The sequence below is a fragment of the Oncorhynchus kisutch genome, linkage group LG12 (assembly GCF_002021735.2).
Source record: "Oncorhynchus kisutch isolate 150728-3 linkage group LG12, Okis_V2, whole genome shotgun sequence".
Lineage (NCBI taxonomy): Eukaryota > Metazoa > Chordata > Actinopteri > Salmoniformes > Salmonidae > Oncorhynchus > Oncorhynchus kisutch.
This window is the reverse complement of record NC_034185.2, coordinates 15372216-15385358: the sequence shown is the minus strand read 5'-3', so window position 1 is coordinate 15385358 and position 13143 is coordinate 15372216. Positions and strand designations below refer to the sequence as shown.

At 43.1% G+C, this 13143-nt stretch overlaps 1 protein-coding gene across 5 annotated transcripts in view; it reads right to left on the bottom strand.

Annotated features, from left to right (window-relative positions):
- Nucleotides 1-1270: 1270 nt before the first annotated feature.
- Nucleotides 1271-13143, bottom strand: part of mia3 (MIA SH3 domain ER export factor 3) — a 22568-nt gene continuing 10695 nt past the window's right edge. For 2 of the 5 annotated variants that reach the window (XM_020496261.2, XM_020496267.2), the window contains 16 exons: nucleotides 12948-13019; nucleotides 12747-12851; nucleotides 12507-12629; nucleotides 12276-12357; nucleotides 11904-11956; nucleotides 11689-11779; nucleotides 10131-10269; nucleotides 9723-9921; nucleotides 9443-9510; nucleotides 9271-9359; nucleotides 6783-6896; nucleotides 5920-5991; nucleotides 4829-4875; nucleotides 4574-4633; nucleotides 3288-3639; nucleotides 2489-3115 (listed from right to left, as the gene is read on the bottom strand). In XM_020496261.2, the coding sequence (XP_020351850.1) occupies nucleotides 2829-3115; nucleotides 3288-3639; nucleotides 4574-4633; nucleotides 4829-4875; nucleotides 5920-5991; nucleotides 6783-6896; nucleotides 9271-9359; nucleotides 9443-9510; nucleotides 9723-9921; nucleotides 10131-10269; nucleotides 11689-11779; nucleotides 11904-11956; nucleotides 12276-12357; nucleotides 12507-12629; nucleotides 12747-12851; nucleotides 12948-13019 (1953 nt within the window). In that variant the 3' untranslated portion in view covers nucleotides 2489-2828. Of the gene's footprint in view, nucleotides 3116-3287; nucleotides 3640-4573; nucleotides 4634-4828; nucleotides 4876-5919; nucleotides 5992-6782; nucleotides 6897-9270; nucleotides 9360-9442; nucleotides 9511-9722; nucleotides 9922-10130; nucleotides 10270-11688; nucleotides 11780-11903; nucleotides 11957-12275; nucleotides 12358-12506; nucleotides 12630-12746; nucleotides 12852-12947; nucleotides 13020-13143 lie in introns of all 5 variants that reach the window. The other 3 variants (XM_020496262.2, XM_020496263.2, XM_020496264.2) reach the window with 3 other exon arrangements.

Here is a 13143-nt window from a genome sequence, read left to right as displayed (position 1 = left end):
CAGCTGGTGGCCACACCAGATACTGACTTACTTTTGATTTTGACCCCCCCCTTTGTTCAGGGACACATTATTCAATTTGTTAGTCACATGTCTGTGGAACTTGTTCAGTTTATATGTCTCAGTTGTTGAATCTTATATTCATACAAATATTTACACGTTACGTTTGCTGAAAATAAATGCAGTTGACAGTGAGGACATTTCTTTTTCTGCTGAGTTTGATGCCACCTTTCCAACAAATCAAATGCCTGCCCTGGTAGAGCTGCCCTGGTCAACTGTAGGTGTGGTTATCGTGAAGTGGAAACATCTATGAGCAACTAAGGCTCAGCCGCAAAGTGGTAGGCCACACAAACTCACAGAACGATACCACCGAGTGCTGAAGCGCGTAAAAATGATCTGCCCTTGGTTGCAACACTCACTACAGTTCCACACTGCCACTGGAAGCAACGTCAGCACAATAACTATTTGTCAGGAGCTTCATGAAAATGGGTTTCCATGGCCGAGCAGCCACACCCAAGCCTAAGATCACCACGTGCAATGCCAAGCGTCAGCTGGAGTGGTGTAAAGCTTGCCTACATTGGACTCTGGAGGAGTGGAAATGCGTTCTCTGGAGTGATGAATGCCGCTTCACCATCTGGCAGTCCGACAAACAAATCTGGGTTTGGAGGATGCCAGGAGAATGCTACCTGCCTGAATGCAGTCTCAACTGTAAAGTTTGGTGGAGGCAGAATAATGGTTGGGGCTAGTGCCAGTGAAGGGAAATCTTAACGCTACAACATACAATGACATTCTAGACAATTTTGTGGCAAAAGTTTGGGAAAGGCCCTTTCCGGTTTCAGCATGACAATGCCCCCATGCACAAAGCAAAGTCCATACAGAAATGGTTTGTCAAGATCAGTGTGGAAGAACTTGACTGGCCGGCACAGAGCCCTGACCTCACTCCCTTCGATCACCTTTGGGATGAATTGGACTGCCGACTGCAAGCCAGGCCTAATCGCCCAACATCAGTGCCCGACCTCACTAATGCTCGTGGCTGAATGGAAGCAAGTCCCCAAAGCAATGTTCCAACATCTAGTGGAAAGCCTTCCCAGAAGAGTGGAGGCTGTTATAGCAGCAAAGGGGGAGACCAACTCCATACTAATGCCAATGATTTAGAAATGAAATGTTTGTTTGATGAGCAGGTGTCCCCACATACTTTTGGTCATGTAGTAATGGGATATATGAAATAACTTGGTACACTAATAGTCAAAAGTGTGGACACACCTACTCATTCCAGGGAGTTATAGTTTTACTTTGTAGAACAGTGAAGACATCAAAACTGTGAAATAACGTATGGAATCATGTATATTTTATATTTGAGATTCTTCAAAGTAGCCACCCGTTGCCTTGACAGATATGCACATTCTTTGCATTCTCTCAACCAGCTTCATGTGGTAGTTAACTGGAATGCCTTTCAATAAACAGGTGCACCTCGTTAAGTTAATTTGTGGCATTTCCTTCTTAATGCGTTTGAGCCAATCAGTTGTGTTGTGACAAGGTAGAGGTGATACAGAAGATAACCCTATTTGGTAAAAGATCAAGTCCATATTAATGCAAAAACAGCTCAAATAAGCAAAGAGAAATGACAGTCCATCATTACTTTAAGACATGAAGGTCAGTCAATGTGGAACATTAAGAACTTTGAAAGTTTCTTCAAGTGCAGTCACAAAAACCCTCAAGCGCTGTGATGAAACTGTCTCTCATGAAGACTGTCACAAGAAAGACCCAGAGTTACCTCTGCTGCAGAGGATAAGTTCATTAGAGTTGCCCGCCTCAGAAATTGCAGCCCAAATAAATGCTTCAGAGTTCAAGTAACAGACACAACAACAACTGTTCAGTGGAGACAGCGTGAATTAGGCCTTCATGGTTGAATTGCTGCTAAGAAACCAATACTAAAGGACACCAATAAGAGACTAGTTTGGGCCAAGGAATACATGCAATGGACATTAGACCGGAGGAACTCTGTCATTTGGTCTGATGAGTCCAAATTTTTGTCTTTGAGAAACAGAGTAAGTGAATGGATGATCACTGCATGCGTGGTTTCAACTGTGAAGCATGGAGGTGGTGGTGTGGGGTTGCTTTGCTGGTTACACTGTCTGATTTATTTAGAATTCAAGGCACACTTAACCAGCATGGCTACCACAGCATTCTGCAGCGATATACCATCCCATCTGGTTTGGGCTTAGTGGGACTATCATTTGTTTTTCAACAGGACAATGACCCAAAACACACCTCCAGGCTGTGTAAGGGCTATTTGACCAAAAAGGAGAGTGATGGAGTGCTGCAGATGACCTGGCGTCCACAATCACCCAACCTCAACCCAATTGGGATGGTTTTTGATTAGTTGGACCACAGAGTGAAGGAAAAGCAGCCAACAAGTGCTCAGCATATATGGGAACTCCTTCAAGACTGTTGGAAAAGCATTCCTCATGAAGTTGGTTGGGAGAATGCCAAGAGTGTGCAAAGCTGTCATCAAGGCAAAGGGTGTCTACTTTGAATAATCTAAAATAGATTTTGATTTGTTTAACACTTTATTGGTTACTACTTGATTCCCTATGTGATATTTCATTGTTTGGGTGTATTTACTATTATTCTACAATGTAGAAAATAGTAAAAATAAAGAAACCCTTGAATGAGTAGGTGTTCAAACTTGACTGGCACTAATATATATATACCCAAATTAAATCTAAAGGAAAGGGGAAAAATAAAGAGAAATCATGGTTGATTAGACATAGCCGGGTTGTTAATGGTAGCAGGTGGTATCCAAGCCCTCTGACATAGTTGGTGGGTGTCTAAGGCTCTCCCATGGAGGAGCTGACTGAGTCCTGGGGCTGGGGGGTAGCTGCTGCCTGCTGGGAGCTGTAGTCTTGCCCCTGGGGACCCACAGAAGAGTCATGCCCATGGGGGGCCTGCTGCATGGGGGGCTGCCCGGGGAAGTCTCTGGGGCCACTGTAAGGAGGGTATGGGGCCGCTCCTGGGGGCAGGTGCTGGGGTGGGATGGAGTGATCACGTGGTCCGTAGTGCATGTAGGGACGTGGTGGTCCCATGGGTCGGGCCATAGGGGGGCCGCCGCGAACACCTGGGGAGAGCGAGATCAAACATGAGAAAGTGAAAAGCAATAATAAAATATCCTAGTACAAAAATAACAATATCACTACTACGTTACTCTCCACAACTGAAATAACAATAGCAAAGAAAGTCAACTTGAGGTTAAAAAATAAAACAAATGGGTCGCCGAATTCACCACCTACCGAATGGGGGAGGCACTGGTCCATAGTGAGGTGGAGGAGGGCCCCGGTGGTGTGGGGGGCCGTAGGCACCAGGAGGTGGAGGCCGCTGTCCGGGTGGCATCATGGGGCCAGGTGGGTGTCCATTAGGTGGTGGGGGTCCGGGAGGCATCATGCCTGGGTGTCCGTTGGCTGGTCGGTACATGGGAGGCATGAAGGGTGAGGGAGGAGGGATGTGGTGGGGCCCAGGGCCAGGAGGACGGTAGCAGAGTCCGGAGGGATGGCTGATAACTGGTCTGAGGGGGCCGGGGCCTGAGTCGGGGGGGGAGCTGATAGGGGAGGCCAGGAGGGAGCCAGGGCCCCGAGGTCCTGAGTTCTGGAGGAACCACCAATAAACACCATTACAAACCTAGAAGTCTTAAAGAGGAGATGTAGGTTGGTGGTGTCTGTAGCCCTGTTGCTGGCACCACCCGTGAGCTCCTTTCAAAACAGTTTAGTTAGAACAAAACACAATCATGCACATGTCAGAAACAACTTCAATATCCCACAATAGTAAGGTAAGTTATGCAGTTCCCAACAACAAAAATCACACGTCAAAGTTCCAATCACCATGATTTCGGGAATCAGGACCTTTCCACAAAGCATTAACCTCAAAACACACAGCTTTTAACGATAACACAATTCACATCATGCAGTTGTGCTTTAGTTATGGCTTTGTAGAACAGTGTCACCACATTTCATTCAGTGGGGGTGGTGTTGTAATGTAAAGAACTGATAAGGCAAGTGACCTCGCATGTGAAAATCCAGCCAGCAACATTCAAGTAACTGTTCAGTGTCTCCAGATTTCAATGAAATGACCGATAATTACAACGAGTGAAATAGTTTTCCCTTCAAAAAAAAAAAGGTCATTAAGCATGTTAAATATACGCTTTTCTGTGTGGAATGGTGTGGGCGTATACCGGTAATAAAAAATATTGCGAGTAGACTGCTGATTGGCCAGCTCATCCTCCTCAGAAGGATGACATCATCCTCTGAGGAAATAGCACGCATTTTTTAAATGGTCGGTTTAAGATACAAATATGTTTTTTCCCCCCCAATTTATACTTTGGCCACAAACATGAGTATAGGATGAGTCAACATAATTTGGGTATGAGTTAACAGAATGATTTTCACTGGACAGTTACTGTTAAGTCTGACAAACCTTGTGAGGCCACAAGCCCACTGCCTGCCACTGATCCATGGCTGAGGTAAGCATGCTCACACATCCACATCCCTTCCACCGTGCCTCAGCCTCCTACATAAATACTCACTGCCTCTGGGTTCTCTGTGGAGGCCTGGGCCTCAGCCTGTGACTGTGGTGGAGCGGTCTGCTTTAGAGCAAACACACCCACATGTTGAATGGAGTAACAGGGGGGGGGGGGGAAGAGATGCACATAAGACTAAGGACTCGAGGTGCCTCAATGAAGCTTTTCTCTGCTAGTTCCATGTCCATTTTCCATTCCTGACTTTGTAACGTAATAAGGAAAGAAGTTGTGGACATTGTCACAAATTGACTGAAAACTTACCGAGCTGTCCAGACTGCTTGGAGAGGATGTCCGTGGCGCAATGGTGTCTAAAGGTGATGCAAAGAGCAGAATGATTAAAGGAAATACAGCTAGGATCGAGACATTCACACATGCCAACCCTGTCCTTTTAGAGTACCAGACACTCACGGCAAAGTGGAGATTCAACTTGCGCGCCGAATTGAGGTTCTTTCCTCCCGCACGCTCATGCTGTTTGTGAGTCTGATCCCAATTATAGAATTGTACCAAATCAAGTCTATAAAAGGTTGGAATACTTTCTTTCTTGACAGCAATCTATTTATACATATGGTAAAAGTCCCGAACAAGATCTAATGAGAAAGAACAAAGGCCTTTATTCTTGGAGTTTAAAGTTATTTATTTCGGTACAAAATCTACAAATGCGAACTGCTGGCACTTTAGAGCCCACTGAATGTCCATCTTATGTTGGCTAACGTTAGCTTGAAACAATTAGTGTTCACCTTTCCACACGGAGTCGAAAAGGGATTTGTCCATGTGTTTAGGTACAGCTGACAGCCGGCAAACTCAGCTTCACAACAAACAGGAGGGGCAGACACGGGTTAGCTACGTCCAATAATGATGTATTCATCTCCATGTCTGTTGACACAAACTCCGCACGTCTGTGTGTTGCAGCCCGAGAACCGGGATGTTACATTTACGGGTGGCAGGGTAGCCTAGTGGTTAGAGCGTTGGACTAGTAACAGGAAGGTTGCAAATTCAAACCCCCGAGCTGACAAGGTATAAATCTGTCGCTCTGCCCCTGAACAGGCAGTTAACCCACTGTTCCTAGGCAGTCATTGAAAATAAGAATTTGTTCTTAACTGACTTGCCTAGTTAAATAAAAAAGGTTAAAAAAAACCTCAGTGGATTTTTTACATTTAATTAAATTTAAAAATATATATTTTAATCTGTCCCTAATCATTTCTGCCTACTTTTAACTCGGATCTCGAACTTGCATACATGGATAGAGAATTGCATAGTTGATATGCAAAATGCATGCATGTTGGCAGGTCTGGATATTGGATCATAGGGAATAATACTGAATCAACCTTCATTGACAAATAAATCATCCCTACCAGGTCTGGCAGCCACTGGGTGTTTGTGGTCAGGGGGGTAACGACCGTGAGGGTCAGATGGAGGTCGTGGTCCTGTTGAACACAAAATACACGGTCATATATCATCCTACCAAGGCTAATGTTAACACTGCCATATTCTCTGACCTCGGCTCTCCTGGGTGTCATTAGGCACCTGACTCTACACCACTGTGGTTCACGTTACTGCTTTATGCTACCAGCTATTTATAGCAGTGTCTGGTCTATTTGCAGTCGGAAGAAAATGTTTGGCCATATACTGGTAGGATTATTCCACAACTAGAACACTTGTGAATCAGTATTAATATCACATGGCTGAAGAACAACTGGATTGTACAAAGTTCCACAAGGGATCACAATGGCTAAGGCTTCTGCAACCTGACTATCCCAAGGACATACCCCTCACATATGACCTCCCAGCAGCTGAGCACCACCAAGACACCAACTTAGTACAGAAAAAGCAGGAGGAATGCATGAGAAGGACGGTGAAAGATAGAGGCAAGGGGACATTCTGGACCGCCTGGACACGCAAACCCGGGTTGAAAAAGATGTGTACGGCGGTAGGTATGGGGAGAAAAGATGGCAGTGAGAGAGAGGAAAGCATGTCACAAGAAAATCTAAATGTAAACAGGAAGTAAGCAGAAGATAAGAGGAATAAGTGATCAGAAGTGGAAACCAACTAGGTACAGGATGAGAGCAGTAGGAAGAAAAAGGGGACATGATTGAAACAGAATAGGGGATATAAAGGAAGGTGAAAAGGTTAGAAGGGATTTCATTGGCTGAGGGACGGTACTGCTTGGCCAATCACCAGGGCCGAGGCTGTCCGGGGAAGGGTTCTGGAGACTCACCGTAGGGCTCGTTCCGTCTCCCCACAGGGGCAGAGGGGGGTCGCCCAGGACCCTCCACCATGAGAGGGGGGGACGGGGCACCTCCGCTCACAGGCGAGGGCCCGTACGAGTCACCTGTTTAAACCAAACCAATTAACATCATTTAAAATGATGAACACCCAACCAACAGCACACAGCCAAATATTGTGGTCAGTCTCTCCACATTGGTCCAGCTTCAATGAATAGGCGTCAAATCAACAACACAACTCCACATATTTCCGATGGTAAAGCTCTAACAGCAGATGGGTTATCCAATAGTCAAAAACAAAGTCCAAGAACTCATCTGAAACGCAATCACAGCTATTATCCAACCAACAATAGAATAGAGCCAAACCAACAGGGACTCAAAGAACACAGGGGTCTGTTCAGGAAGGTGCAACATGACAGAATATTAAGATATAAACATATGATGTAGAGCATGTATCCATCTCTGTCCTCAAGAATAGAGAGTCATTTCAGATCTATCTGCAATACGCAATGAGCTCCAAAAGTATTGGGACAGTGACACATTTTGGGTTGTTTTGTCTCTGGTCTCCAGAACTTTGGATTTGAAATGATACAATGATAGCTGTGTTTGAATACCCAAACAAACATACTGTATACTACATACTATTAGTTCATCTTTTTTATAGTGTAAACAAACAGTATCCTTCCAGTTGAGTGTATTAACGCTGCACCTGTCTACCGGAAGTAGATGCTGTTGCTATGCAACCTCATGCTAGCATAACAAATTACTAGCTAGACATCTTACGACATCATTAACAATGTGCATTGAGAACACACAACAACTATACCACTTAGCTAAGCTAAGAATGACGTGAACAATCAAGTCAATACACATTAGGTAGTTAGTTAGATAGCGTATAGTTTATACACTGGCAAGTTTGATGTATTAGTAGCCAACCAAAGTTAGGTAGCTAACATATCAGTACATAAAAGCAACTGCTGTAATAGCACTGTGACAACTGCTGATGTAAAAAGGGCTTTATAAATAAATGTGATTTAATGACATGTTATGCGGTTCGTAAGGCTAGCGTAGCTAACAACTTGTCAGCCAACATAACATGTAACGTAACTTATTTGAAAAGTCATTACATTGCTCAACATTTGAATGAATTTGTATCAGCTGTCAGACTATGGCTGCATATTTTCCTCAAATCTTTTGTGAAGCCACGGCCATTTTCTGAAGAATTGCATTATGGGCCCTAAAAACACAGAAAGAGTGTCCACTCGCCAAAATACGAAGTATACAAGTAATGTAGTACGACATCAGGGAAGCTTTGGCATACTAACTACAGTATAGCCATACTATGACCATACTACATACTCAATTTGTCACAAATAGTACAGTTAGTTTGAGTATTCAAACACGGCTAATGACTATGAGGTGAAGACTTGTCAGCTTTACTTTGAGGGTATTTTTTATCCATAATCAGTTGAACAGTTTAGAAATTACAGCACTTGTTATACATAATCCTCCCCCTTTATGGGACCAAAAGTATTGAGACAAATACACTTGTGTATTAAAGCAGTAAAGTTAAGTATTTGGTCCCATATTCATTGCACGCAATGACTACAAATATGTTCGATGCATTTTCTGTTTGTTTTGGTTGCGTTTGAGATTATTTTGTGCCCAATAGAAACTAATGGTAAATAATGTGTCATTTGAGTAAATTTCATTGTAAATAAGAATAGAATAGGTTTCTAAAAACACTTCTAAATGAATGTGGATGCTACTATGATTACGTAAAATGATGAATGAATAGTGAATGAGAAAGTTGGGCATAAATATCATACCACCTCAAATGCTAACCTCCCCTGTTATTGAAATGGTGAGAGGTTAGCATGTCTATGTCTCTAACGTTCGCATTCATTATTCATTCAGGACTATCCGTAACCATGGTAGCTATCCGTAACCACATTAATGAATGTGTTTAGAAACATTCTATTAAATATTACAATAAAAATGACTCGAATTACACTATACATGATTTACCATTAATTTCTATTGGGCACAAAATAATTTGAAATATCCAAAATAAACACCAAGTGCATCCAAAAACTTTATAGAGTCAAAACCTTGATGTAGTTACTGTGTGCCAGAAATATGGGACCAAATAATAAAAACTTTTGACTACTTTAATAAACTTAAGTAAATTTATCCCAATACCTTTGGTCTCCTAAAATGGTGCTGTAATTTCTAAACGGTTCACCCAATATGGATGAAAATACCCTCAAATGAACGCTGACAGCCTGCACTAACATCGTAGTCAAGTATAATTTCAAATCCAAAGTGCTGGAGTACAGAGCCAAAACAACAAAATTGCTACTGTCCCAACACTTTTGGAGCGCACTGCACGTTCAACATTTTGCCTTACTGAATGCACCCCAGATGTGCCAGTCGCCAGCACCTAATAACATTGGGAACTCTGTGGGGATTTGTTCTTACCTCGTCGGAGAGGCATGGGAGCCATCCCAGGGGTGGGTTTGAATAGAGGCCTACGGAGCTCATTCAGCTTGCTGGACATCTCCGTCAGTCTAAGGTGAAAGAGAGAAAGAAATCTAGACTGGTGTCGCTAACTCCATTGGTATTGCCCAACTGAGTTTGTTATAGCACTCACTTGATACGGAGGTTGGTTGATTCCTTTTTCTCGTCCAACAAAGCTCTCTCTGCGGCGCGTGCAATAACCTGGAGAGAAGGAAGAGATATTTAAAATGTCATGTTTGGGACAAAATTTACCTTATGAAATATTGGTCAAACAGTAGACTTGTATTTTATTTCATTTTTTTTTTAATATACATATTTTTTAATGTCCTTGTCATTCTACATGTGTGCAATCATTGGGGGTTGAGAAATGAGTAGGAGACACATTAACGTTGTAACAAGTAAGTTGTACATACCCAGTTCTCATGGGATTTCTGCTCCTGCTCAATGATCTGGGCTTTGTAGGACTTTTCAGTCTGTTTCAGCTCATCCTGGATCTCCTTGATACGCTGCCTGCACACCTTGACCTCCTCCTCGGCCTCCAGAGCCTTGCCGTCCACCTCAGTCAGCCTATCCTCGTTGTTACGACGCTCAAACTCCTCCTTGGTTAGCTTCCTGTGAGGCGACGAACACAAATCAAATGAAGTTTTACTTAAAGTGCATTCAATAATCTCAATATACTTCACAGAAAAACTATCAAATATATTTTGAAGGCGGCACATTGAGGAAAAAGTCATTGTTCTTTTTACATGCTGTGGTACCGCTGAGAACAAACCCTACAATGGTATTAATGCTTGAACTGAACAGCGTCTAATTCTACTTACTGCTGCAAGGCGTTCTCCTTCTGCTGGTACATCTCTGTGATGATCTCATTCTTCTGCTGCAGGGTCTTGTACTGGTTCTCCAGGTGGTTCTTATCACTTTTCACCAACAAGATGGCATGCTCCAGCTTCTGGTATTGTTCTGTGGTGATAAGTTGATCGTGTTGAGAGAGAGAGAAAAGGGAGTGATGCATATCATATTCTAGCTGCTGGGATATAGTGCTTGACATACAGTGCCTTGCGAAAGTATTTGGCCCCCTTGAACTTTGCGACCTTTTGCCACATTTCAGGCTTCAAACATAAAGATATAAAACTGTATTTTTTTGTGAAGAATCTTTCCACAGATTCTCGATTGGATTCAGGTCTTGACTTTGACTTGGCCATTCTAACACCTGGATGTTAATTTTTTAACCATTCCATTGTAGATTTTGCTTTATGTTTTGGATCATTGTCTTGTTGGAAGACAAATCTCCGTCCCAGTCTCAGGTCTTTTGCAGACTCCATCAGGTTCTTCCAGAATGGTCCTGTATTTGGCTCCATCCATCTTCCCATCAATTTTAACCATCTTCCCTGTCCCTGCTGAAGAAAAGCAGGCCCAAACCATGATGCTGCCACCACCATGTTTGACAGTGGGGATGGTGTGTTCAGGGTGATGTGCTGTGTTGCTTTTACGCCAAACATAACGTTTTGCATTGTTGCCAAAAAGTTCAATTTTGGTTTCATCTGACCAGAGCACCTTCTTCCACATGTTTGGTGTGTCTCCCAGGTGGCTTGTGGCAAACTTTAAACGACACTTTTTATAGATATCTTTAAGAAATGGCTTTCTTCTTGCCACTCTTCCATAAAGGCCAGATTTGTGCAATATACGACTGATTGTTGTCCTATGGACAGAGTCTCCCACCTCAGCTGTAGATCTCTGCAGTTCATCCAGAGTGATCATGGGCCTCTTGGCTGCATCTCTGATCAGTCTTCTCCTTGTATGAGCTGAAAGTTTAGAGGGACGGCCAGGTCTTGGTAGATTTGCAGTGGTCTGATACTCCTTCCATTTCAATATTATCGCTTGCACAGTGCTCCTTGGGATGTTTAAAGCTTGGGAAATCTTTTTGTATCCAAATCCGGCTTTAAACTTCTTCACAACAGTATCTCGGACCTGCCTGGTGTGTTCCTTGTTCTTCATGATGCTCTCTGCGCTTTTAACGGACCTCTGAGACTATCACAGTGCAGGTGCATTTATACGGAGACTTGATTACACACAGGTGGATTGTATTTATCATCATTAGTCATTTAGGTCAACATTGGATCATTCAGAGATCCTCACTGAACTTCTGGAGAGTTTGCTGCACTGAAAGTAAAGGGGCTGAATAATTTTGCACGCCCAATTTTTCAGGTTTTGATTTGTTATAAAAAAGTTTGAAATATCGTTCCACTTCATGATTGTGTCCCACTTGTTGTTGATTCTTCACAAAAAAAATACAGTTTTATATCTTTATGTTTGAAGCCTGAAATGTGGCAAAAGGTCGCAAAGTTCAAGGGGGCCGAATACTTTCGCAAGGCACTGTACCTTCCAGCTCTTTCCTGGCTTTCTCTTCATTCAGCAGCTTGGTCATGAAGCGATCGCGCTCTTCCTCCACAACAGACAGAGTGGTCTGGACCTGTAGAAAGTATTGTATGCCAAGAGTTAGTAAGAGTTGACTCATTTCTTAGTTCTGAATATCATTATTTTGGCTTTCAGATACACAAAAATGTGGGTTTGTTCAAGAATGGACTCCATCTTACCCGAGTGACATCCATCATTTGCTTGATGCGGTTTCGGATGACGGTCTGCTTGTCTGAAACAGACCAAACATGACTCTAAATCCAGTTTACCCAGATACACACTGGAGGCTAGCAGATGCCGCCATATAGGCCTAATTTTGCATTCAGTCTTAACTGCGTCAGGCAGACCAATTCTGATCTTTTTCCCATTAATTGGTCTTTTGACCAATCACATCAGATCTTTTCAAATCAGCTCTTTTTCAGAGCTGATCTGATTGGTCAAAAGATTGGGCTACCTGTCTAAACAAATCCTTAGTGGGAAAACACTTACATATTTGGCATGTTAATTAGAAAGTTATCAAGTCATTTATGACAAGGTGTCAGGTGAATTACCGTTAGCGGCTTCCCCGTTAGCCACGACGCCTCCTTTCAGGTCGTCGCAGGCCTCGAGGTCTCCCAAGAGGTCAGACAAAACCTGCCAGAGATGGAGAGAACCACCAATTAATTGTACACTACACTTCTCCCCTTGGATCAGTCAACAAAAAAGACTTCTGGACCACAATTTTAGAACAAATACAAAATCGTAACGTTACATTTTTTTTTTTATAATTTCAAAAAACTCACCTCAACGTTGTGGTCCTTCTGAACAAGGGAGTCCTCCAGGTCTTTCTGGGACTTCTGGTAGACTTTGATCTGCTCGCTCAACTCCCTGTGCTTCTCCTCCCACGAATTGGCAGTGTGGTGCAGCTGGAAGGAGGATATTAGGTCATAAGGACGTTGCTATGCAGGCCCTGCATGGCCAAAGACTGCTGCACCATATGTCACGAGGCTTAGTGTGAATCGTTGTTCCGTGTTGGTACTCACCGAGATGTTCTCCTCTCGCAGGGTGGCGATATCCTTCTCCAGAACCTGGTGCTGGACATTCCGTGCATCTTCGCGGAGCTTGGCTTCTTCCATCAGAATGGTAGCCTGCAGAATCAAAAATGTGTGCTATATTTTAAAAACGGCCATATGCCATTTATATTTGAGTGGTGCAATGTTGATGTTTACATCTTTGATATGTACCTTTGAGAGAGCCTCCTGAGTCTTCTTTCTGCTCCGCTTCAACTTCTCAATAGTTTTGTCCATTTCTGACATCTATAGGTAAAGATAATGAGCATAATGACTACTATGTTTCTCTGTGCTCCCCAACAAGTTGTTCTATTTAGGCGATTAGCTGGCTAGTAGTAGCAGACTATGTGGTCTGACAAAATCACAATAT